This window comes from Lissotriton helveticus, chromosome 3_1 (genome assembly GCF_964261635.1).
Source record: "Lissotriton helveticus chromosome 3_1, aLisHel1.1, whole genome shotgun sequence".
Taxonomy (NCBI): domain Eukaryota; kingdom Metazoa; phylum Chordata; class Amphibia; order Caudata; family Salamandridae; genus Lissotriton; species Lissotriton helveticus.
This window is the reverse complement of record NC_136061.1, coordinates 292,283,498-292,311,388: the sequence shown is the minus strand read 5'-3', so window position 1 is coordinate 292,311,388 and position 27,891 is coordinate 292,283,498. Positions and strand designations below refer to the sequence as shown.

At 48.3% G+C, this 27,891-nt stretch overlaps 1 protein-coding gene across 1 annotated transcript in view; it reads left to right on the top strand.

Annotated features, from left to right (window-relative positions):
• RPS6KB1 (ribosomal protein S6 kinase B1) overlaps positions 1 to 27,891 on the top strand; it is a 503,223-nt gene that overhangs the window by 252,346 nt on the left and 222,986 nt on the right. The window contains exon 10 of the mRNA XM_078679829.1: positions 8,403 to 8,510. Coding sequence (XP_078535955.1) covers positions 8,403 to 8,510 — 108 coding nt within the window. The remainder of the gene's footprint in view (positions 1 to 8,402; positions 8,511 to 27,891) is intronic.

The window sequence follows — 27,891 nt, the reverse complement described above, 5'->3', positions numbered from 1 at the left end:
GGGTTCACAAGAGAAGGTCAACACTACCAATTCAAGGTTCTCCCCTTCGGGGTAACCACGGCTCCAAGAGTGTTTACAAAATGCCTAGCGACAGTAGCTGCACATCTCAGAAGGCAACACATCCACGTGTTCCCATACCTAGACGATTGGCTAATGCAAGCAAAATCGTACGAACAGTGTGCAAAGGACACGTCTCAAACACTTCAGCTGCTACACAGCCTAGGCTTTTCCATAAACTACCCAAAATCGCATCTACAACCATCCCACACACAACAATATCTGGGAGCTACTATAGACTCCTCAGTAGCAAAGGCATATCCAAACTCAGCAAGGATAATAAGCATGCAGATGCTCATTCGCAAATTCCTACCGCAACACTCTTTGCCAGCTCGAGTCTTCATGCAGCTCATAGGCATGATGGCCTCCTGCATATTCATTGTCTCCCATGCCCGACTACAAATGCTTCCATTGCAAGAATGCCTAGCACGGCAATGGAACCAAGCTCAAGGACAACTAAAAGACCTAGTGTTGGTAGACAGTCGCGCTTTCAACTCTCTGCAGTGGTGGAACCCACAAAACCTTTCCAAGGGGCGACTGTTCCAAGAGCAGGTTCCACAACTAGTACTTACTACGGACGCATTACTGACAGGTTGGGGAGCCCATCTACTTCAATACACAGTACAAAGGCTCTGGACATTCAAACAAAAGAAGCTGCATATCAACCAACTAGAATTGCTGGCAATATTCCTAGCTCTAAAAGCATTCCAAAAATACCTGTACAGCAAGACTGTGTTGATCCGGACGGACAACATGACAGCCATGTACTATATTCAGAAGCAGGGAGGGTCACACTCCCCACAGTTATCCCACTTAGCACAGAGCATATGGAAGTGGGCAATTCCCAAAGACCTCTTTCTCCTGGCAGAACACCTCCCAGGGAAAGACAATCAAATAGCGGATCTGCTCAGCAGACACAGCCAACAACTTCACGAATGGGAGATTCACCCCGAAGTTCTCCAGCCATTCTTCGAACAGTGGGGGCACCCAGACGTAGACCTGTTTGCCACAAACCAAAACTCAAAATGCCAGTACTTTGCCGCCAGATTCCCACATCCGCTGTCACAGGGCAATGCGATATGGATGAACTGGTCAGGTAGATTTGCGTACGCTTTTCCCCCAGCACCCGCTGGTGGCACGCAAACTGCGGCAACAGTCACTCACACTAATTCTAGTTGCTCCCACATGGGCGAGGCAGCTCTGGTACACGACGTTCTTGGAACTTTCAGTAGTTCCTCGTCAAAGGCTGCGACTCGCACCCCATCTTCTAACCATGGAGAAATCAGACACCCAGATCCCAATCGGATGAACCTAGCGATCTGGCTCCTGAAGTCTTAGAATTTGGATACCTTAACTTGCCTCCAGACTGTATGAACATCTTTAAGGAGGCAAGACGACCAACCACTAGAGCATGCTACGCAGCTAAATGGAAGAGATTTGTTATTTACGGCAACAATAATCATATCAACCCATTAGACGCTTCCATTCAAAACATTATATACCTACTGCATCTTCAAAGATGCAACCTAGCCTTACCTTCGATAAGACTACACCGTGCTGCTATAGCAGCATACCTTCAAAACAAACACCTTTCACTGTTTAGAGTACCAGCAATCAAGGCTTTTATGGAGGGTCTTTAAAGGGTGATTCCTCCAAGACACCCACCTTCCCCAGTCTGGAACCTAAATATAGTACTTACCAGACTTATGGGGCCTCCTTTCGAACCTTTACACTCCTGCGAATTGCAATTTCTAACATGGAAGGTGGCATTCTTGATTGCCATTACCTCACTCAGGCGAGTTAGTGAGCTACAAGCATTAACAATTCAAGAACCATTCATGCAAATACATGCTAACAGGGTAGTTCTTAGAACAAACCCTAAATGTATGCCGAAAGTTGTTTCAACTTTCCATATCAATCAGTCTATAGAACTGCCAGTGTTCTTCCAAAATCTACAGTCCGTACCAGAAAGAGCCCTACACACACTGGACGTAAAGAGAGCTCTGCTTTATTATGTGGACTGAACGAAATCATTTAGGAGGACAAAGCAATTGTTTGTTGCTTTTTCACCACAACATAGAGGGAATCCCATATCAAAGTCGGGAATAGCCAGATGGATAGTTACATGCATTCAGATTTGCTATCAAAAGGCAAAACACACTTTAACCGTACCCCCAAGAGCACACACTACAAGGAAAATGGGGGCATCCATGGCTTTCCTAGGAAATATCCCCCTTGAGGACATATGTAGAGCAGCCACATGGACTACCATACACACTTTCATAAAACACTATTGTGTAGACGTGCAAGCAAAGCAGCAAGCTGCTCTAGGTCAGGCTGTCCTCAAAACTCTTTCAAACGGCTGCAGCTGGCACAGTTAGCCACCACTAGAGGAGATACTGCTATACAGTCTATGCACAGATATTAATTCAGCAGCCCACATGCCTCGAACGAAATATGCTACTTGCCAGTATGCATCTGTTCTTGGCATGTAGGGCTGCTGACATTCATATCGCCCGCCCTCCTCCCCGGTGCCTGTCGCAGCTGCAGCATTATCTTTTGCATGGACATCTCTTACTTTTCTATCTCCATCTCTGCCACAATGGCGAAAAACAATCTGAGGATGGAGAAGATGCCCATGCGCACTGTAGTCCAGGGGAGGAGTCACCTATCTCGTGATACTTCGAAGACTCTTCCAGGACAACAAGGTGCAATCATCCGAACCCAACACTAGGCGGCGATCTATGCACAGATATGAATGTCAGCAGCCCTACATGCCAAGAACAGATGCATACTGGTAAGTAGCATATTCCTTATCTTTTGCATCTACAATGTACAGGCCTTGCCTACACATCCATTCGATTAAACCTTGACAATTAAAGCCTTTTGAGACAGCCCTGCTCGCCCCCTTAGTAGCTTGACACGAGCAGCCAGGCTTATCTCCAAGGCACGAGTGTTCAGTATGTGGAACCACGCCCACAGCAATCCCAATGATGTCACCACAAATGGACTCCACACGAGTTTGTATAAAACGAGTATACTTTATACAGAAAGATATACGAAATGACCACACGATACAACCTCCACACATATACAATGGGTAATATTGTTTGCGGTGGGTTGGGCGGTTCTAATCCCCAACCACCACTTCTAACCAACAGTTACGCTGACATTTAGCCGTTCTCAACAGGTTAGGTACGTCGTATCACTAGAATCACACACTTTGCAAAATACATGAAATACTGCACTACTTAACAAGTGTCACAATCATGTACTGAGTCAACACAAGATAATGCAACTCGGTTCACTACCAGCATGCCCTGTTCAAGGAAGAAATACAGCAGTGTGTCACGCTGCAGTTACGTACAGTGCGATAGGAAGACAATGCAATGCATATCGCCACCAGCATGCCCTGTGCAAGGAAGGAATAAGGTAATGCTTCACAGTGCAATTCAGTACAGTGCAGTAAACAACCAATGCAGTGCACTACGCTAGGATCCTCTATCCTGCAAGAGGAACATAACTTAGTGCGTTGCGCCCTAACCCCTGAGTTTAAGCACCACTAGTGTCAGACGTTGTCCAATAGTTAGATAGTTCGTTAGCAGCAAATATGCAAAGTGTTATATGACTGTTTTTAGAAGTTATGCGACCGGTTGCTCCCAACACGGATCAACGATGACACCCAAGTTCCACTTCGGGCCCTGGCCCCTGTACTGCCCCATCCGGGACCAGCACTGGCCGAGATCTGGGCCGAAGCAACAGGCGCGCACAGCTGCCAGCAGCGAGAGGTCGAGAGGGTGTCCCTCCGAGCCCGCACCCCACCCCAGGCGATGATCCACTTTACCTTGGGGTGGGTGGGGGGCGGGCCGCAACACCGCTCTCCTATCCTGCAGGAGCAGATTGGCCTCACTCCAGAACCTTGTCACTATGGGCTATTCGCGCTCGGGACGGTAGTTTAGCTCCTGCGGGGGCTGCCGGTCCGGGCTGACAATGTTCAGAACAAACTCCTTCCACTAAGCCTTCCACACAGCAATGGTGCCACCCCACGTTGCCTTCGAGGGCCCGATCACTTGGCCCTCCTCTCCAGCGCTGTTAGGACTTCTTCGCTCCCCGGTGCTCACCGCTCCCCGGTACTCCTCACCTCCAGTGGCACCTTCAACACGCACCCCCGGCGCGTCAGACTCACTCCTCCTGCCTCCGATGACAAGGCGCACCTCACTACGCCTCAGCTGGCACCTTGACACGCACCATGCGCGTCCGTGTCTTGCTCCGTCTCCGGGTGCACAAGATCTTGAGGCACTCTCCTCTAGTGCCGCAACTGCACCCCCACACGCACCCTGGAGACCCACCTCGTTTCTTGGTGCACACAATGATCAAGGCGCTTTCCACAATTGCCCTGGTCGCACCACAACACACACACTGCGCTTCGGAGTCTCACCTCTCCTCCTGGTGCTCACGAGGTACCAGTCGCTCTCCACTTACGCCCTGGATGCACCACCACACGTCGACCCGCGTGTCGGAGACTCACTCCTTCTTAGTGCCCACGATGTCCCAGCACTCCTCACTAGTGCCCGGACGGCACTGCGACACGCACTCCCTGTGCGTCCCGAATCTCTGCTCTCTTCCAGGATGACCACAATCCACAGGCGCTCCAACACCTGTAGCCGCAACAAGACACGCACCCTGCGAGTCAGTCTTGATTTGCTCCGGGTGCCCACGATCACCTTAGGCGCCCCTTTGGAGGTCTCAATGGAATGGAAGCGATCTCTATTCATAGACAACAGTAGATTTCGCAGTGTTGCGATTCGAAGTGAGGATCTCGATATTATTAACACAAAATCTCCATGTATGAAATGGATAGCTATATTGTCCCTGGTACACAGAAAGTAGAGATCTTTAGCGATTGCAACAACAATAAGTCATGTAATAGCACAGGGAGAATGCTTAAAATAGGACTGTTCAAAGCGCACTGTCACAGTGTTACCTAAATGTAAAAACAAAACACCCTCTGGTTGATATTACGCAGTCATTTTACAATTGGAGTTAGTAAGATGTTATCAGCAGAATCACCAAGCGTAAAGTCAAGTCATACAAAACACGCTATTCATTATGCCTTTCTAGATCGTCATATATATATTATCTCATCTTTGATAAACACATTGCTTTATTGAAGCTATGTTGACATGTAATAGACTGCCACACAGATATATTTGGTTGATATGGTTAAAATGATTGACATAATGTTTATTAATCGATTATTGCACACGGAGTAGAACTCGGTTTAATTTCAATTTTGATTAAATCCACATTCCCCTGAAGGGCACTCAAGTGTACAAAATGCATTGGGAATATTTCTTTCAAATCAGTTTGAATCATGTGGAATACGTGAATTAAACAGCGACATTGGACAAATAATCCTTATGAATGAATGGATTAATGAATTTTTGAAAAATAAAAACGCATTTCGATGCTAAACTTTGTGGTACCATTTTTGAAATAATTGATCATACAGATTAACAATCGCAACACTGCAAAATCTTCTGTTGTGCACAGTGGGTCGATCTCTATGAATACAGATTGCTTCCATTGAGATTATGATTAACACTCTACTAGTCCGAGAGTGACACCTCTGTAGCACACGACAAAGCATCAAAAATCTTTTCAAGTGAGACAGCTTGTGCGCGGTGAAAAACCACTTCGGAGGTCTCAGGATGCCCCGACGCGGTTCCACCACCGCGCCTTTTGAGGCTTCCTGGAAACGTTTATGTTCCTGTGTTTCCGAACAAGGAGCTGTCTCACATCGGGCCCTTGGGGTACAGGACGCAGCACACAGCAAAGTCCTGCTCAGGAAGAAGGGGGGGACACAACCCACTGCAGCGCCCCTTCAGTCTCATCGGTCAAGAGCTACAAACTGCCTGCAAGCCCCAGATCACGAAGCAAGGGTCAAGTGTCTCCCGCAGCCTATTCAGAAACTCTTCCTGAGGCAGAGGTTTTCTTCCCGATCGCGGACAAGTCAAAGCCGCCAGAGACTCGACCAGTCCACGGCGTCTTCAAATCGCTCCCAACACTTCTCTGAATGATACCGAGACGGTTCCAGACGACGACATCAACATAACCAAAGTCTTGGGGTTACAGTTCTTCTAGTTATACCCCTCATTGTCTTTGAAATTTCCTTCTGCTCAGGGGTCCACGACCCCTCCCTTAATCAGTCTTGCATATCTGACCTCCAGTGACACCGTCCTCTCTTTGATACTTGGGGCCTAGATCTTTAATCACTCAGAGGGAGATTGGTCTACTGTTTTATGGCTCTGACCCAGGCCTCTTCCTCTCAAAGCCTCTCCTTCTCCCCGCCTGAGGTGCAGGGCAGCATGACGCCATCTCCACCCCTCCCCTGGGGCACGACCTCCCTCAGCCTTTCTCACCTCTCCCAGATACAGGCAGGCAATTCACATTCTGCTGAGATACACAAAAAGGTCTAAAGCACAAACTCGGACATTTTCTCAAACAGCGGTTTCTGGACACACAGCGACAAAACCATCTACCCAAAAAGATGCGTTATGACGCTGTGAGTTCAGACATACCAAACTTCTCTGTTCCATTTCCAATTCTTGGGAAACTAGGCTAACAATACTACACCCAGCCTCCCCCATTCTGTCCTATGGGCAGGATGGCCTTTTTAATGGAGTATTTTCCAAGGTCAGGGCCTTACACCCACACTGGCACCGGTCCTGCCTTTTACCTACACTGCACCCTGCCTAGGGCTTACCCACTACGTCCTACAGGGGTGCCCCATGTGTATGCAAAAGGGAAAGTCAGGCCTGACGAGTGGTAGCACTTGTCAGGACATCATGCTAATTTAGCATACTGCGCGCAAGCCCTACACTGAAGACTTCTGTTCCCCCTCTGCGCATTTCTTTAGTACTAGCCCTGGCACACACAGTGCACATCACTTAGGGATCTTGCTAGAAAGGCAAACATACCAACCAGAGACAACCAATCACCACTACAATTTATACAGGGAACATCTGTACTTTCACACTGATTACCAGTGGCAAGTACCTACAGTATCTAACTTCACAGGAGGCAAAGGCAAAAAGCCAGGGGTGATCACGCCAAGCTATGCCAGGTCTAACAGCCTCATTCAACCCAATTTAACACCCGTTCAAACTTCATGTGTATTGAGCCACCCAGGCCTTACCAGTCAGACCCAGCACTTCCAAGACCTGTCTCTAAAGCCTGCTCATGTCTCCTAAGTGCTCACCTACCCAAGTCGCTCAGCCTGAGGAAACTGTCTTCTGTCCTCTAATAAGACCCTGTCTTCTTCCATTGTCTTACAGCCTGGGTAGATCCACATTTAGGCATCGGAAACCTGCACAGATACCCAGCCCAGACCTTATAAACTTTCAACATTCTCATGAAAACCCTCCTCCTTGCCGTACACACCTTCGAATCGCTATACAAAGTCAGCTACACCTTTGATCCAGCTTTCAAATAACCTTCCCAAAAAATCCTTCAGTATCCCTTGTCCCCTCCTAGATTGCCATCTGAAACCTGCCACTAGTGCTTAACTGTCTTCCTGTCATGCAGCTGGCCCATTGAGACCCTGGACTCCCCTATCCCTTTCCTCTTTCCCCGCATGTCCCCTACCACCTCATGACTGCTGCAAAAACCTGGCTTCTATAGACTTTCAGTATGACATGTCTCCAACACTTGAACCTGAGCAATGCTGAACGACCACCTGAAAAAGACATGTAGAGAGAGAGCGAGAGGATGGTTAAGTGTGGGAAGCGGCCATGAATGCCAGGCTATGCCAGGTCAGAGGGAAGTAATGGAGAACATCATGACATGGCCAACAGATGAGAATATCAAGGGTTGCCCAGCAGAGCAAATATACCTTTTAAGGGCTTTTGTGCTGGGACTATGAGATCCTACAGGATACACAGGAATGGACCCATACCAATAAGGGAGACATAGCAATGGAGAGTGTAGGCACCAGGAGCACTCTATTCACACTGACGTGGAGTTCCATTGCCAGACATTCATAAATGTAGAAACAAAATAGCCTATTATGCCATGAATGAGAAGGGCAATGGCTAGCTTTAATTTCAGTCACGGATCCCTCCCTCACCATGGGCAAAGCATAGACTGCTGGGGAACATTGAAGTTATACATTTCTGACAATGGGCGCGATAATCTACGGGTCCGCTTTAACCAAGCAGGTCACGAAAAAAGGTCCAGTAGGGAGGAACAATTTTCTAAACCATACAGATGACTGGACTGTTGATGGTCACCTTGAAATGTGCCAGTAAATTAACTTCATCTTCTTCAATCATGGTGTTTTCTAGCCTCCATTTACTGGGGAAAACAGGAAGAAAACCATTGACAAGATTCTGAAGTGTAAACTGAACTTGCCTCCTTACCTCACACAAGAAGCCAGGGATCTTCTAAAAAAGGTAAGCTAAACATTTTAAATTGTACCTGGATTTGATGCACGTTTTGTTCATGTACGTTTTTGTTTTGTTAACTGTCTGAAAGAGTATGACTTTGAGTGTGCTTTGCTGCATGCCTCTGGGATTCCACAGAACAGTTTCCAGGGGGTTTCTGTAGCTTGGGCACACCATCAATCGAATTCAGATAATTTTTACGTAACCTGCTATCCTAACTGTGTTTAGAGTTTAAGAAGAGGTGCTTGCACAACGGTTTGGTGAGGCCGCAATCATTCAGGACTTTTTTCAGGCTACAAGTTTGCAGGGCTGATTGCAGGTGGCGAGAGTAATGTGAGTGTACTGTTGGAAACAAGACACAGTAGCCTTTAGCATTGTATTGAATGCAAAGATAACAATATGCAATTTGACGAAGTGCTGGTGTTTCAGAAGGGCCGCTACATTCTGCACACGCACATAGTTGTCACTATTCTGATACTTGTCAGTGGATCTTGTCAGTGGATCAGTTTGCTGTGGATGTGTTGAGTTTTAATTGTTACATTTTGCCATCTTTGTGACCCTTTCTACTGTGTTTAAGTGTGGTGCATCTAGTGGGTTCTGTTAAGTGTTGAGATGTAGGGTATTTGGGTTCATTACTTCAAAGAAATCAAGTTTAGCCACTTAGAATATTGCATCCAATCATTGTACTACTTTCCAGTGGCTATGGACACTGATGCTTTCTGGTTACGTTTAGTAAAGTTGCAGAGACTCAGTCCCACATTTATGTACTAAGTCCTGCTTGTGCGTGTGATGTTTGTTATGTGCTTTATTCTATTTGCAAGGGAGTAATGAGGTATGATTACAATAGCATGTTCTTGTATTTGCGTTGTCTTGTAGTTTTTGAGGCATCCTGGATGTTTTTAGTGTGGCACATTAACAGCAGGAGTTCAGATAACCGACTTCTCGGATATCTTTGTAACTGCTAAAGTATGATTTTTCTAACAGATTGCCTCTGGTATCAATTGGATTTTTGATGAATACTACCAGCATACTTTTCAACTGCAGATTTCTCATCTTGTGACTAATCCCTAGGCATCCAACTGGATCTGGAAACTTTCAGAACATTTCTCCTGTGTGTTGCTAGGCCATGTTGTGCAACTTTGCTCCAACGTCGTTCCTTTCTGGAAGTGATGAGACGCATATAAGCACCACCCATGCGCCCTCGGCATTTTTTTTTCTTTCCATCCCTTTAAAGGCATATCCAGAGCCTCTTCCTAGTCTTTGACTAGATTTCTTCGATTAATGTTTTTCCATTGTGAAAGGGAAATGTCACCCCCTAAAAGCAAACGGATGTCTGTGATTGACCTTCCAAAGTGTGTTTGTGGTGACTGGGGTCAGACCACGACAACCAGGCCTGCGGCGACTGCACGCAGATGAACACGAAGGCCGTAGAGGAGGACAAGGCCAAACTCTACATCACCAATGACCGGTCAAAGTCAAAAGGAAGGTCCCATAACTGAATTGTTCTTGAAGCAGTTCATTGTTGTGGTCAAAGTCTTCAGTAAAGTCGAAGAACAATCACAAGTGAAATGGTCAATTCCCACTGCTCTCAAACTCCAAAAAGGGCACAAGGACATCAGTAATCCATCTGAGCTTGTTTATTGTTTTTTCCCAACGTACCCTGAATTTCCGGCCTCATTGACGATGTCACAGCAAGAAGAGGCCTTCAGACAGGTCATGCTGTGCATTTTCATCACATTGCTGGCTCCCTCTGGCATGCCTTTGGAACCCAAAGAAACTTAGGATTTCAATTGGGGCCTATGTTTCGGGTTCGCCTACTGTGCCCCCTGCCGGATGAGGGTGTACAGCCTACTGTGCTTTCTGACTCTGAAATTAATCCGACTCAACCTCAACCGAAGTCTTGCCCAGCATACCCCTCTGGTTCTGATTCCTTGCCCATGTAATTCAGTAGGGCCCAGACTTTGCCTAATCTTTTTGCCATTGGTACTTAGAACGGCGACTATTATTTATGAAACAGTTCTATCCTCAAATATGATGAGGAGAACTGGTATGAAGTGCTTCAGAATGTCGTGTCGTCCCTCACCCCTCCCCACTGGGTCCTGCTACAGAATAAAGTGCCTTTTTCAGGGGGGCGCTAGAGGGCACACAACTGGGTGGCTGCCTGCTGAGACCGCTCTGCCAGTCAGACACACAGATCGGCTCAAATGGCGTAATTGCAGACACGAAATTCCTCAGTTTTGGCCATAATATGCGTTGGAAGCAGCGGTGCCCTTTAGAGCGGACTTGGGCGGTGTGAGGAGGTACGGGAGATAGTGAAATCGTTCCTTGAATTGCACGGCCTGGAGACAGCGGAACTAAGCAACATGGCGGCCGCCAGGGAGCAGATCTACATCGGATTGAAGGGAGCACCGAATAAGTGCAGATGCTGGTGGCGGCTGGGGCAAGATATTGCTGCAGTTAACTGGCCGCGGTGACAAGCTACAGGAGTCAGTGGGCGACGTACTGGCAATGAAATAAAGATGTGTGCATCGCAATTGCAGCGTGACAGGCCCCGGTGACATGGCGGTGCCCTAATTGAATGCGGACCAAGATTCAGCTCTATCGCGGTAAGCGGCGGAGCGCACAAATGACAAGCGCTGAACACAGCAAACCACAGACACGAACTGCCGGTATTAATATTGTCTCATAACTGTATACGCCTGTGTTGGGTATATGTGGCGGTAGAGTCCTGACGGTCCTCCGCAAGAATGCGCGAACAACCTACACAAAATGGCGACACCCTGCACATTCATTCTCCTTCGAAATGTAAAACATAACAACCTGCGGTGACGCTGATGGTGCGGGGCATGAACCGCAGCGAAATTGTGGGCCTCCACTCTACCCATCAACAAGCGACATGAGCATTGGCTATAAAGCGGCGCGATGATGTTCTTGTGCGCCCTGTTATAAATACCAGTCAGGCACGAAATGGCGGCGACTTTGAGGGAACAGTGATAACAGTGGGCTGTAACTAAGATATAACCTACACACATGAACTGCAATCATTCACGATTGTAATATTACCCCTGCGTTGCTGTCCGGCATGTCTGCTTGGGGGACGGGAGGAGGCCCGTCCTGCGCCTGAAAGGGATATAGCGGACCGCATACCACCTGCGAGACCTGGAGCCCGACACTTGACCATACCGGGGAACTGTTGCATTGATACCTATGGCCCCGCCTGTCAACAAGTGATTTTTGATGTCTGGACTGAGTAGTGAAGGGATATTTACTGAGACAACGGCCCCCTTCCGCTAAGCATAAACTGTGGTTCACGCGGGGCTTTTTATGGTGTGCTCCTCAATGACGATGCTAGGAGGTGGAAACCTGTGGTCGTGCAGCATCGCTCAACATACCTGTCTATACCGTCCCATTTATCGCCAGTGCGTGTACGCAGGAGCCCTACCCAAGCCAGCAGCTGAGCTAGATAGTGGTAATATTCAGAGGTGGTATAGCGCATAAAGTTGGAAAAATGCCCCCAGTTCGCAGGCAGGTGACAAAGTTACTACTGGAGCATCCTTAGCTGATTTGTCACTTGTCGTACTCTGCTTGCAACATCCGGCAGCATCATGGGCAAACCAGATAAACAGCCCAAAATCACATTTGAATCAAGAAAACAAAAGGTGCTACAGCACAATCGGATACTGAATTGGAGGCGGAATCTGCAGCTAGTGGCACGATGGAAACTGTCCTTAAAGCGTTAAAGTCTACAGGACATCAACGGAAAACTGGACCACCTCACTCGATGAGTAGACAGCATGGCAGCGAAGCTGGATAAACAGGGTGAACGCCTGGACAACGCTGAAACTCGCGTTGCAGCAGTGGAGGACGAAGCGCATGCCACGACCAGTAAATGCATAGGGATGGAGAAACTGCTAAATGTTATAAAAACTAGAGCCATGGATTTGGAAGCAAGATCTCGCCGGAATAATATTAGAATTGCAGGCGTTCCAGAATCCACCAATACTGGTCGAATGGAAACGTACGTGGAAGAGATGCTTTGTTCAGTCTAAGGGGCAGAACAATTTTCAGCTGTCCTCATCGTGAAACGTGCGCATAGATCTCTGGCACCACGTCCGCCCCCGGGAGCTGCTCCGAGACCTATATTTGCTCGTATATTGAATTATAGGGATAGGGACATTGTTCTGAGGTTGACTCAAGAAAAGCAGCAGGTGACATACCAGGGTAATAAGTTGGAGTTCTACCCAGACTTCACTATGGCGGTACAACCGGCTCGTAGGGAATTCGCTCAGACCAAATCAAATATACGTGAATTGAATGTAGAGTACGCAATGCTTTACCCAGCTAGACTAAAGGTGACATGGGAGGGTCGCTCCACGGTCCTTCAAACTCCAAATGCTAGTCAGGAATTCCTCAAGAAACTGATCTCTAAACGCAAAGACCATAGGCGCAATGAGCAACACCAGGATTCTGACTAGGATGTCTACATAAAGAAATGTTCTGATCGAGGGCAAAGGTCATGTGGGGGCGGCGTGTGATTTGTACCTGCGAAACTGGACTATGCAATGTGCACATCAGTCTGGACATGTGCCGTATTGATATACTGCTGGTAAAACGGTGTATGAACGATGGACTAGTCACAAGACAAGTTGCAAGGTTGTGAACTGGCACTAGGAATGGGTGTCAGGTGGCAAGCCTCCACATGGCAAACGAGCTCTATATATGTTGTTTCTTGGCTGCTGTGGCCAACATGCAGCACCACGAACCACCTAGGAGCTCCTCAAGTCAGTTGTTTATAAATGCCAAATCCAGAATGAACGGGCCCATCACCGGATATTTGAGTAGTACTGGTTGAAAGGGAGGCTGCTGCACAACGCAAGTACAGTTCGATCCTTCTTCTGTTGGCTACTCACCCTCAGAAGCAGCGGGAGAACCCTGCCTGAACTTGTCTGGCGGGACTATATATGCCTGTGCATCTTCCACATGGCGATAGGGGCATGAGACGCGAGGATGGGCATAGAGTGGTAATGTATCAATAACGCCTGGCTCTTTGGATTTGAGTCGATAATAAACTGTGTACCTGAACTACTCCGGGGGATATGTTGTCCTCATACTCATGCCAAGGTTAAGTATGCATAACAGGTTGACTCCAACAGTGTGATATAAGATTTGATGTATGGCTGGGGGCGGGCTGTTAATGGAGTTATGACTAATGCATGCATTGATTGCTCATTTTAGGGCATGTTGCGTAATTGGCTGTATGTATCGAGGCACCTTTTCTGTCAATGAGGGCATCCACCAGTATTAGATGACGTTGTTATAATGGTACACTTATGGAGACGGATATTTACTGTATTACAATATGTTGTATCACAAACTGTTTGAACTGTGGCCAAGACTATAGTATTGTGATTGATTAAGTTTAATCTGCATTCACACTGGTACCCTGACCACATCCACTACCGTGGATGGCGTTGTGTGCCCATGGCGGACCCTCACGCGGTAGCTCCCCATGATGTTTATGGGTTGGTTGTATTTTCGGGAGGGGATTTGTCTTTGGGTTGCTAAAGTGTGTGGTGGGTGGGGGGTTAAGGGAGGGAAACTCAGAGTGCTTGAGATGCATCGCTACGATCCGCACTTATTGTTATATATCACATGGTATATACTATTCCACAAACACTGTATCACATCGGGGTAGTGCAATTTCTGACAACTACATTGCGCTGGAGTATGATTTTCTATAAACGTAATGGCTACAGCTGAATCGAGGCCCACACATTTAAACGTCCTCACCTGGAATATCAGGGGGCTTAATAACCCCAAATAAATTAGGCAAATGTTTGCATATTTTGATAGATTACATATCGATATTGCTCTTTTACAGGAAACACATATCGCCCCACATTCAAGTGGCAACTTTGGTCATAAATGGGCTGAAACTATTCACAGTTCGACATATTCTTCATATTCTAGGGGGGTTACAATATTAATAAAAAAGGGTACGAATTTCACCATTGAAGCCGCCATTGCTAGCGCTCAGGGAAGGTATATGATTGTTACAGGCAAACTTCGGGGGAAGCAAATAGCACTTATAAACACATATGGTCCAAACACGGATACCCTTGACTTTTATCACGAGATCTGGCAGAAGTTGCAGGATGTGGCGGATAAGACCTTGCTATGGGGAGGGGATTTTAATCTAGTGCTAAATGAGCGCCTCGACAGATCAGGGTCCACCACAGAGCCACACCGAAAGGCAATGATTAAAATGCTAGATATTATGTCAGAAATTCAATTGCATATCTGGAGAGTGCAGAATCCAGCGTGTATGGAAGCAACAAACACATCTGCTGCACACAATAGCTGATCACGTATTGATTATTGGATAGGGTCTAATGACACAATGCTTTGGACCAAGGCTATAAAACATCTACCCAGGAACTTGTCTGATCATAATCCCATACTATTATCTATTAATATCCCATATTATACACCACCCCCTATAGCTGGCGCCTCAATGCGAAAGCGTTGTCTGACTCTGTGTACATGGACACGATTGCTACGGCTATATCTGATTATTTCCTACTGAAGTAACCTACCACTGATGACCCTAGCTTATTGTGGGAGGCTTTTATAGCTACATTACGTGGCGTATGTATCAGTACGACCGTAGGTATCTTGAAAGATAAAGGCAGGCAACTATCTGTGTGAGAGTAAGCTGACATCACTAGAGCGCGAATGAGCTTACACAGAACCCACAGACACTGGGGAACATCAGGACTGTCATGTCCGTAAATCAGTCTTTCGCAGAGGACAAACTCAAATACAGGACAAAGCGCACTTAACGCTAAGGCCTTTGGTGAAGGGGAAGGCCTGGTAGAGTGTTGGCATCGAAAATTTGTGAAGAACGTGCCCCACAAAATGTCTTACAAATCCGAGACGCCAACGGGGATGTACGGACTGATGCACAGGGTATATTGCAGGAATATGTGAAAACATATGGCGCCTTATATGAATCCCGACCTACTGCTTCACCAGTGGAGATTATGGAGTATCTAGCTGACGTGGCCATTGCATGGCTATCAGATACGCAAAGAGAATATCTATCATTGCCAATTACTGTAGAAGAGGTCACAGAGATCATCAAATCACTGCCTAATGGAAAGGCTCCGGGCCCTGATGGGTTCACATGTGAGTTTTAGAAGACCTTCGCAGACTTGATAGCTCCGCATTTGGTTGCTATGTATGGCGATGCATTTAATAAGATGCTACTACCTCCTTCCTTGAGAGAAGCCGTGCTGGTTGCCCTCCTTAAGCCCGCAAAGGACCCTGAGAGTTGTGACTCCTACTGACCGCTGTCACTACTTAATGTAGATTCCAAAATATTGGCTAAATTACTGGCAGTGAGATTGCAGCCCCTTATGACCAACTTGGTCCTTCCGGATCAGTCGGGCTTCATACCGGCAAGGTCAACAGCGCACAATACCAGGACGCTTTTTGCACTCTCCCATTACTTAAAACCTACTACTAGAGCGGCTGCAGTTATGCTAGATGCTACCAAAGCATTTGATTCTATAGAATGGCCGTATCTACTGACGGTGCTCCAAAGGATGAGTTTCCCCCCTATGTTTTTACAGTGGGTCCAGTTACTCTATTCTAAGCCCACGGCCCACGTTTGAATCAATAATTATATTTCGGATAGTGTGCCCATAGCACGAGGGACAAGGCAGGGATGTCCATTGTCCCCATTACTATTTGCGCTGGCACTTGAGCCATTAGCTTGTAAAATCTGGCAAGGACATCACAATTCGGCTCTGCAGTTCCCACAGCGGCCCCTGCATATCTCCCTATACGCGGATGATATGTTATATGTGCGCGACCCGGAACAACATCTGGCTCCCTTATTGCAGGAATATATCAAATTTAGAAGGCAATCTGGCCTCCAAATCAATTGGGAAAAATCTTTGATTATCCCTCTCACCGACTCCATGCACCCTCACACCACAGAATTCCCTCTGGAGTGGCAATCTGAGCCGGTGAAGTACTTGGGAGTGTGGTTCCATCGCGATCCAGAGGTTGTCATCCGTACTAATTATGGTAGAGCAAGAAGTACCCTAGGCAAAAAAATTGAGCGCTGGATCCAATTGCCCCTATCACTGGCCGATAGATTAGCTATAGTGAAAATTGTAATTCTGCTGAAATTCCTTTATCTTTTTAACAACATTCCTATCCCGCCTTCACCAGAAGTTTTCCGTAGACTGTCATCGTTCGTGACCAAACTTATCTGGGCTGGCAAACAGGCCCGCATAGAACTACGAGCTTTAACATTACCCTACTCCAGAGGAGGTTTCAAGGTGCCTGATTTCTTGCTCTACTAGTTATGTGCACAAGCGCAGTATGCCCACTACTGGTATCATCAGACTCCCGATCGCGCACACGCAGCAATTGAAGGAGACGCATTAACTGTCCCACTAACAGCGGTAATCACCCATCAAAGGCCACCTCTGCATGCTAAAGATATCAATACTAAAGACCCAACAAACGCCGCATGGTATAAATTAGGAAGACTGGCACATGAACTACCATTGTATGCCCCTGCTCTCCCACTGCATCATCATCCCAAAACGTACATTTTGCAGGATTGCCTTGCTTCTTGCTAAGCGTAAGATTTCAATGTGTTGGGATAGTAAGGACACCCCTACGGTTCGCCAGTGGCTTTGGGATATGACATATTGTCAAGACCCATTGAGGACCTACGAAGAAGAGCTGCCGACTAGATCGCGACTGAGAGACTACTGGAAATATCTGGTTGAATATCTGCGCACAAACCCGGTTGATAAACTATGTATAACACCTGTCTCCCTCTTTTTTGTTGTGTGGTAGCCTATTTGTAAGATGAATATACATAAATATTGTATCTGGATGTGGGATGCGGTAGTATGATGGTCTGTATGTTTGTTCGTATTAGACATGCTATATCTTGGAAAATGTTAATAAAAAGAATTTTTTTTTTTTAAGTGCCTTTTTCACTGTTGTGATGCAAAGCGCAGTTGAGGTTTTACATGTGAAATTGCGAACCATGGCTGGGAAAACTAACTTATTGATGGAAGTTCTTCAGTCTGGCCAGACACCCACTTAACCGCTGTTACCATTTGATAAAGCACTTGCTGACACCCTTCTGGGCACCTGGCCTAATCCTTGTTCAGGGCTGTCCATTAATAGACAAATATTCCATTGCCATCGATCCTGCCTTTCTATCACAGCATCCAACTCAGTAAAGTCTGGTGGTATGAAAGTCTACCAGCAGGGACAGTCTGAATGCCTTCCCTGCCATTCCCGCTGATCGTAAGTCCAAAGAATAAAGATGTTTGGCAAGAGGATTTTCTCCTCCACAAGCCTTGCCCCTAGACCAGTCGATGCCGGTTGTCTCCTTGGCCTTTATTCCCATGCCCTGTGAGATACGGTGGCCCAAGTTTTACTGGCTGTTCTGGAAAACATTCCTGTCTTTTACACAGCTATCTAGGACGGCAACATTTGTGATACTATAAGGACTGGATACAACTGATTGTCTGGTATATGCAATGGGTATAATGCATCCTTCTGGTTCCACACCTGGAATGGGTCCACAGACTTGTCCGAGGACCTGCAAGCATCTTTAATGGCCATGCCTTTTAATGGATTTCACCGTTTTGGTGATAAAGATGTCTCTGCCTTGCATTTCAAGTAGAGCAGAGACACTGTACATTCCTTGGCCCTTTCTGTTGCCTCAAGTGAATTCCGCCATACATTTCAGCTTCTCCGTGGCCACAATAGAAGTTTCTCCATTCATCAATGCCAGAGTCTTCCAGCACAAAAGGCTTTTCAGCCCTGTCATGGCATAAGCCGTGAATCTCAAAAACAAGTAGGACTTCAAGGACAAATTGTCTCAGTCCCTGCCCCCACCATCTGCAGCAACCGTAAAACACTTTAGTGTTTCCTTTTCAGCACACAGCCACCAAGTCAGAGGGAGGATCTTATATTTTCTCTCTTGGGGCTTTGCCCTTATGTTCATTTCTACCCTGGCACACCTTACGCTGCCTTCAGGGCGGCTGATGGAGGACCATCTGTCTATCTTACAGCATTAAGTGTAGATCCCTTTGGCCAAAGGGGCCATAGAAAGGGATGTAGCCCCTCTATGCTGAACCTTCTTTGTGAAGAAGGATGGGGCCTTTGTCCTATTTTAGATCCTCCCCCGCTCCGTGCCTTCCTGACAAAGGACAAAATAAAGATGCTCACGCTAGTCCAGGTCCTGTCTGCTCTAGTGCCTTGAGAATCGATGATGGTGTTGCACCTGAAGGATGCTTATTTTCCCATCTCCGTCCTGCAAGCCCACAATCATTGCCTGCAGTGCACATTGAGCCAGGAGCATTTTCAGTTTGCGGTGCTTTGGCCTCAGCAGTGCCCCTTAGATGGTCAAGAAAATTAGGGCAGTGGTCGAAAAGCACATCTACAGAGGTTGGGGGTACCAGTCTTCCCCCTGCCTTAACAATTGTCTGTTTAAGGCAGGCTTGCCCCCAGGCAGCCGTTCTGGATACACTCTGGTTGTCTTTCCCCTGTAATGGAGAGTCAAGGGCATTTAGGCTACGATCCAGATGTTTCAGCATCTGTCCTGGATCTCAGTGCAGATGATTTTGAGGCTGCTAGGAATGTTGTCCTCCTGCATTTTGCTGGTGTCACCTGCCAGATGGTACATGCGGGCTTTTCAAGACCTAAATTCTCAGTGGGTACAACATTGTAGAATTCTGTTGGATTGTATCCAGATTTCAGAGCAGACTGCAAAAGATTTGCAGTGGTGGTCTGCTGGACCACCATTGAGTCAGTGGGAGGACCCTCTCCTTACTGCGCAAACAGCTGATGGTAGTCACAGTTGCATCAGTACTAGGTTTGAGAGGCCATCTGGGGGCCTAGAGATGAGAGGCCTCTGTCTCCAGCGGAGACTCGACTGCACATCAACTTTGAGTTGAGGGTAACTCACTTGGCAATGAAGGCCTTCTTGCCCACCATCAAAGAAAGGCTGGTGCAAGTGCTCAGGGACAACACCACCACCATGTGGTACTACAGCAAGAAGGGTGGGGTAGGGTCCAGGGCCCCTGATTCGGAAAGCCTTGCACCTCAGGAAGTTGATGGACCGCCAAGGGCTTTCTCCAGTGGTGAACCACCGGCATGATCTTTCAACACCAGGGTTGACTAACTCAGCCGCGCCTAGTGGATCATGAATGGCAGTTGCAACCAGAGGTGGCACAGCCATCTTTCCAGCAATCTGGAAAATCCTGGTTTGATCATTTTGCCACCGCGGAGAATGCACAGTATCTGCTCTTCTGCTTCTAGTGTTTCCAATGCAGCTCTTGCTCAGAGACTCTTCCTGCTACTGCCTCTCCTGCCTCGAGGTCCGAAGATTAGGAACGACAGGGCCAAACTCATTCTAGTGGCACCAGATTGGGCCAGGACAGTATGGTACATGGGACTTTTATATGAGCATCTGTCCTCCAATCAAGCTGCTTTTTCAGGATGATCTTTTACAGCATCAGGGCAGGGTGTAGAACAGTTCGAGGCATGTGGGCTGCTGAATTCATATCTATTGCATAGATCGCCGCCTAGTGTTGGGTCCGGATGATTGCACATTGTTGTCCTAGAAGAGTCTTCGAAGTATCACGAGATAGGTGGCTCCTCCCCTGGACTACAGTGCGCATGGGCATCGACTCCATCCCCAGATTGTATTTTTCCGCCATTGGGTTCGGATGCATATTTCATCACTCAAGTTCGGATTCGATAAAAACTTTCCTTCAGCCCAAAGGCTTTTCCTATATCGTCGGTATTGTCTTGCGTTCGGTGCCCAGCTCTGTTCCGGCTCAGTTCCCGAGTCGGACCTCCAGAAGAGTCGCGTGGCTCTTCGGTGCTCGAGGCCCAGTCAACGCAACAAGCCTTATTCGACACATCATGGAACGGAGCCCGTTCAAGAGGTGCCCCGTGTGCAACTCCAAGTATCCCCACAACGACGTCCACCCGGTGTGCAACAAGTGCCTGTCGCCGGATCACGATGAAGCCAACTGTATGGCTTGTTCTCGTTTTCGCTCCAAGAAGACTATTCGACTTCGCACGTGGCGCGCCAGGAGGCCCAGCAGACGGCACCTGACCCGGTGAACATTTTCGATACCGAGGGAGAAGAAGCAGACTAGCAGGAAGTTCGAGAGCCGATTTCCACTCCAGCTGCAGAGATCGACTCCAACTACGACGCAGACGTAGAAATGCTCGATACAGAAGACGTCGTCGACGAGGTAGGAGACGACGATGAGGCCTATGGGGCCACGGAAGATAGCTCAGGCAAAGAGCTATGTCCCGTTCGGACAATAACTAAGGCTCAGGTCGAGGGATTGACACATGGCCTTACCCAAGATCTTGCACCTAAATTCACGGTCTCGCCTCCGGGCCCGGCTACGGACACTTCTGAGGAGCCGCCATTAGTCAAATCGAAACCGAAAGGGAAAGCTTCGGTCTCGACAGACACTTCAACGGAGCCACCATTAGTCAAATCGAAACCGAAAGTCAAAGCTTCGGTCTCGACAAAACCGACACTGATAGAGGCGCCGTCGAAGCAGAAAGCGCCCGTCGCCTTGGTCGGCTCCACGTCTTCGGACCTGTCGGTGCAGACGAAGCCAAAGAAGGTTGTCGAACAGGTGAAGTCGCTCAAGGACCTCGAGCCGAAGGCTGGGGCACCGAAAGCGATTGTCAAGGCCGCCGACCCGAAGCCGTCGACGCCAAAGGCCGTCGACACAGACAAAGGACTCGGAGCTCCAAAAGCTGTCGATCCTCCACGTCGGCCGGACAAGGCCAAAAGTACTGCTACCCTAGAGTCCGCACATAGTAGTGGCTCGAGAGCAACTGTTGGCTCGACGACGCCGTCCGCATCCTTCACGAAGCAGGTGTCGCACTCGTTGCAGCGCATCAAGGACAAGGCTTCCGCGGTCGATCCGAAGGATACTTCCACCCCGAAGCCTGCCGCCAAACCGCAAAAGTCGACGGCGCCGATTCAGTTCACGCTGCCGCCAAAAGTGGCGCCGAAGGCGTTCGCGCCCCGGAAGGTCGTCGAGGTGTCCATGAAGGTATCCACGGGGCCAAAGCCTACCCCTGCAGTTGTAGGCACAAAGCAGCGACAACCCCTACTGGAGGAGCAGTCGGAACAATTTATCGACGCCGACACCGGTACACTTTCCATCTACAAGCGAAAGATCACACCGGCACAGCCTATGGAGTCATACACAATTCCTTTAAAGAAGAAAAAGGATTCCACAGATTCCCCAGTTCTTGTTGAACTGATTAATCCACGTGCTCAGGACACTGCTCCACTCTCGCCCAATTACTCGGATGTGGAGGCTGGGGAAGGTGACTATGATGAATATAACTTCCCAGCCGACACTGATCCTGAAGATCAGCATGACACATGGGCATATGCTGCGGACCCAGGAGATCCACAAACTACCCCGGACACTCATGTGTATACTGTCAAAACCTCCCCTACTGAGGATTCTGCGGCATTTAATGCGCTTATTGAGAGGGCAGCCAAGAATCATGACGTCCAGCTTCATGCTGACCCTATTGAAGTAGACTTTCTGTTTGACACCTTTTCCACCTCTGAAAAGACCGTAAAGACTCTGCCAATGCTGAAGGGTGTCTTAAAATGTGCTGCAGACATTTTTAAAGAACCCACACGTGCCAGGGTTATAAACCCCAGAATTGAAAAAAAAGTACAAGCCAGCTCCTGGCGACCCTACCTACATCAAGGGCCAGTTGCCGTTGGACTCTCTAGTTGTTTCTAATGCCCGGAAGAGGGCAAATTCACAAACTACTGGTGATGCTCCTCCCCCTGACAAGGAATCTAAGGTGCTAGAAGCATCAGGGAAGAGGGTGGCGGCTCAAGCGGCCAATATCTGGCGCATTTCTAACACGCAGGCACTCTTGGCCAGATATGACGGGGCTCATTATGATACACTTGAAACCCTGTTACAACACTTGCCAAACGAATATAAGGAGGCAGCAGAGATGCTCATTCAGGAAGGGAAACTCATCTCAAATGCTTCTATTAAGTGTGCACTGGACGCAGCGGACACCGCGGCCAGGGCCATTAACACAAGTGTAATGTTGCGGCATCAGGCCTGGCTCAGAATCTCCGAGTTCAAGCCGGAGATACAAACCACCATCCTAAATCAGCCTGTAAACCCTGATCACTTATTTGGACCTGAGGTGGACACCACCCTGGAAAAAATCAAAAAAGACACCGAGACTGCAAAGTCTATGGGGGCTCTCCAGTCCCAGCAGTTCAGGGGTAGTACTTTTCGTCGCTCAAGCAATAGAGGTGTTTCCAGATGCCAGATGTCCCAGCAAACACAGTACACTAAAAGTGGGGCACAAACCTCATACAACGAACAGAGTAGAGGTGGCTATCGCGGAAACAGCGCCAAGGGCAGAGGTCGTGGAAACCGCTCCCGATCCTCCGCCGCGAACAAACAGTGACGCTTTGTCACTGCCCCCCGACCATACCACACCAGTCGGGGGGAGACTCCAACAGTTCCTGCCAGTCTGGAAATCCATCACAACAGACAGGTGGGTCAGAAAGCTTATCCAGTACGGTTATTGTCTGGAGTTGCGCAGGAGTCGGCGCCCGATCCAGAAAACCTATTCGGAGCGGACGACGAGCGTGTCGACGAGGAGGATCCTGATCAACAGTCTGATCCCGCGTCGGAGCGAGAATCCAACCACGATGAGGACGAAGAAGAATCCTACGTCCGTGATGAAGACATCGTCGAGGTAGGAGACGACGCACAACCCATCGGAGCTGTCGATGACGACTCAGGCGATGAGCAGGGCCCAACCACAGTAGCGGGGCCCAGTAAAAAAACTTACACGGCTCAGGTCGAGGCATCGCCGGAAGGCCTTAGCCAAGATCTTCATCCACGTTCTACAGGCCCGCTTCCAAGCCAGGCTAAGAACATTTCCAAAGAGCCATCGGTCGTTCGGCCACAATCCGTGGAAAAATCGAAACCAAAACCTAAGGACACTAAATCGAAACCGAAACTGGTGAAAACAGTCATCGGCTCGACGACTTCGGAAAATTCCAAGTCAAAACGTGTGTCGCAAGGGGGTGTCGACCCGAAGATCGGGGCGCCGAAGCCCGTGTCTACTGTTAAGCACGTCACGCTCACGTCGACGTCAGGGTCCAAAGATGGCGACTCTTCCAAAGGCAGCGAGACCCAGAAAAGCCTCGATCCGAAGCCTCGGAAGCCGCTAATGGTGAAGGCCTTTGAGTCAAAAACAAAGGAACAGAGCAAGTCGAAGCAAAAGGGCGTACCTGCTGCGCCACAACAGCTCGAGTCGACGCATAGCCATAAGCATCAGGCTGAACAGTCTAAGTCGGTCGGATCGAAAACGACGCCTACCTCGAAGCAGGTCAGTCCGTCGCAGACTCTTCCGGCGCCAATAAAATATGGACTGCCCCCAACAGCGTGACCTAAGACGGTCCAGCTCCCTAAGAGCACCGACGCATCCAAGTCGACGTCGGTAGCCGCACATGCTCCGCCCATGCAGGACGACGTTCTGTTCCAGGCACCGTCCTATGATAACCAGTCGAAACTATTCATCGACTCCGATGGAGTCCTACAAGATACCACTCAAGAGAAAGAGAGACTCTGCCACCTCACCTACTCTTTTTGAACCCATACAATCCTATGGACAAGACTATACCTATTCTCCCACACCTGCCACTGAGGCTGTGGAGAAAGGGTACAATGAGGACCAGTTTAATTATCCCATTGACACAAGCCAGGAGGAGTCCCAATCATTGACTGATTTTGTTGACCCTGATGAACCACACACCACCCCTGACACTCAGTCCTATGCGGTCAAGACATCGCCTACTGAGGATACTGCTGCGTTTCACGCGTTAATTCAGAGCGCAGCCCTTAACCATGATGTGGACATGCACGCTGACCCAGTGGAGGAAGACTTTCTATTTGATACCTTCTCAACCTCAGAAAGATCTGTAAAAACTTTACCTATGCTCAAAGGTGTGCTCAAACATGCTGGTGACATTTTTAAAGAGCCAACAAAGGCAAGGGTGATAAACCCCAGGATTGAGAGGAAGTACCGACCTGCACCTGTGGACCCTACGTATATCAAGGGCCAGCTCCCGTTGGACTCCTTGGTGGTGGCTAATGCTCGTAAGAGAGCAAACTCTCAAACAAATGGTGATGCTCCTCCTCCGGACAAAGAATCCAAGATCTTGGAAGCTTCTGGCAAACATGTGGCAGCTCAAGCGGCTAATCTTTGGAGAATCTCAAATATACAGGCCCTATTAGCAAGATATGATAGGGCTCACTACGACACGTTAGAGCAGCTACTGCAACACCTGCCTGATGCTTATAAGGAGGGGGCAGAAATGCTCATACAAGAGGGGAAGTTAATCTCAAACGCATCTATTAAATGTGCGTTAGATGCAGCTGACACAGCGGCTAGGGCCATCAACACTAGTGTAATGCTCAGGAGGCATGCCTGGCTCCGCATCTCTGGTTTCAAGTCCGAGATCCAAACAACTCTGCTTATTCAGCCAGTTAACCCTGACTTTCTATTTGGTCCTGAGGTAGACACCACCCTAGAGAAAATTAAAAAAGACACAAACTGCCAAGTCCATGGGAGCTCTACAGTCACAGCAGTTCAGGGGCGGTTCCTTTCGTCGCTCCGGTAACAGGGGAGCGTCTAGAGGACAAACGTCGCAGCAAACACAATACAACAAAGGAAGCACACAAACCACCTATAACAAAAACAATAGAGGTGGATACCGTGGGAACAGAACCAAAGGCAGAGGACGAGGAAATAACAATGCCAGATCCTCCGCCACTAATAAACAGTGACGTCTTGTCACTGCCCCAGACCATATAACACCAGTCGGGGGAAGACTTCAACAGTTCCTGCCAGTCTGGGAAGGCACTACCATGGACAGGTGGGTGAGACAACTTATACAACTCGGTTATTGTCTAGAACTAACCTCCACTCCACCCAACATACCCCCAAGGCACCGTCCTATGTCCGCAGAGCACATGCACTTATTGCAGCAATAAGTCATATCCATGCTGCAAAAAGGGGCCATAGAACTCGTGCCTTTAGAACAACAGGGTACAGGGGTGCACTCACTGTACTTCTTAATCCCAAAAAAGGACGGGTCTCGCAGGCCCATTCTGGACCTCAGACCCTTGAACGAATACATCCTGTCAGAACACTTTCACATGCTCACTTTGCAACAAGTTCTTCCATTGCTGAGTCAGGGAGAATTCCTAGCGACACTAGATCTGAAGGATGCATATTTCCACATTCCCGTTCACCCCAGTCACAGGAAATATCTCAGGTTCACCATCAACAACCAGCATTACCAGTTCAAAGTCCTGCCTTTCGGGTCACTACTGCCCCCAGAGTGTTTACAAAGTGCTTAGCGACAGTAGCTGCACACCTTCGGAGACAACACATCCATGTCTATCCACATCTGGACGACTGGCTTGTCCAAGTAAAGTCGGCCCAGCAATGTGCCAGCCACATGTCCCGCACAATTCACCTCCTACACAGTCTAGGATTTTCCCTAAATTACCAAAAATCCCATCTACAACCCGCACCTGTCCAACAGTACTTAGGCGCAGAAATAAACACTCTGACAGCAACTGCACGGCCAAACTCAGCAAGAGTCAACAGCATGCAGGTGCTCATTCAAAAATTCAGGCCTCAACACTCACTCCCAGCGCATGTGTTCATGCAACTAATAGGCATGATGGCCTCCTGTATTTTTATAGTCCCACACGCGAGGCTGCACATGCGTCTGCTTCAGGAGTGCTTGGCACTACAGTGGAACCAGGCTCAGGGACAATTGAAAGACCTAGTGTTGGTGACCGGTCGTGCATACAGCTCTCTGCATTGGTGGAACACACAAAACCTTTGCAGGGGACGACCGTTCCAAGAGCCTCTACCACAGATAGTGCTGACTGCGGACGCATCTCTCTAGGGCTGGGGAGCGCATGTCCTCGATTACAAAGTGCAGGGACTATGGACAACACAGCGGCGAAAGATGCACATCAACCTACGAGAACTGATGGCAATCTTCATGGCAATGAAGGCATTCAAGTTGCATTTATGCAACAAAGTCGTGCTGATCCGGACGGACAACATGACTGCAATGTATTACATCCAGAAACAGGGAGGGACACACGCTCCACAATTGTCACACCTAGCACAGTGCATGTGGAAGTGGGCCATTCAAAGGAACATGTCCCTCATGGCGGAACACCTCCCAGGCAAGGACAACCAGATGGCGGACCTGCTCAGCAGACACAGCCATCAGATGCACGAGTGGGAGATACATCCCTCAGTGCTACAACCGTATTTCCAGCAGTGGGGTCATCCAGAGATAGACCTATTCGCCACACAAGAAAACGCAAAATGCCACACCTTCGCCGCCAGGTTCCCACACCCGCAGTCTCAGGGCAATGCGATATGGATGAACTGGTCAAACAGATTTGCGTACGCTTTTCCACCAGAACCGCTCATACCGCTGGTAGCGCGCAAACTGAGGCAGCACTCCATGACCCTCATCCTAGTTGCTCCACTGCTTTCTGGTAGCAATCACATCGCTCAGACAGGTTAGTGAGCTGCAGGCCCTCACTATTCAGGAGCCTTTCATCCAGATTCATGCAAATAGGGTGGTGCTGCGTACCAACCCTAAATTTATGCCTAAGGTAGTGTCACAGTTCCACATTAACCAAACTATTGAGCTGCCAGTATTCTTCCCAAATCCTGATTCAGTGGCAGACAGAGCACTACACACACTGGATGTTAAGAGGGCTCTCCTGTATTACATAGACAGAACTAAAGATTTCAGGAAAACTAAGCAACTATTTGTTGACTTCTCTCCACAGCACAAAGGCAACCCAATTTCAAAATCAGGTATAGCCAGATGGATTGTTAAGTGCATCTGTTATCAAAAGGCTAAACGCACATTAACAGTTCCCCCAAGAGCACATTCCACACGCAAGTTAGGGGCATTCATGGCTTTCCTAGCTAACATTCCTCTAGAGGATATATGTAGAGCAGCCACATGGACCACCATACACACATTCACCAAACACTACTGCGTGGATGTACACTCCAAACAGCAAGCTGCTGTAGGTCAGGCTGTTCTCAGAACTCTTTTTCAGACTGCTGCAGCTGGCACGGGCAACCGCCGCTAAGGAGGGTACTACTATTTATTCTATGCATAGATATAAATTCAGCAGCCCACATGCTTCAAACGGAATATGCTACTTACCAGTATGCATCTGTTCTT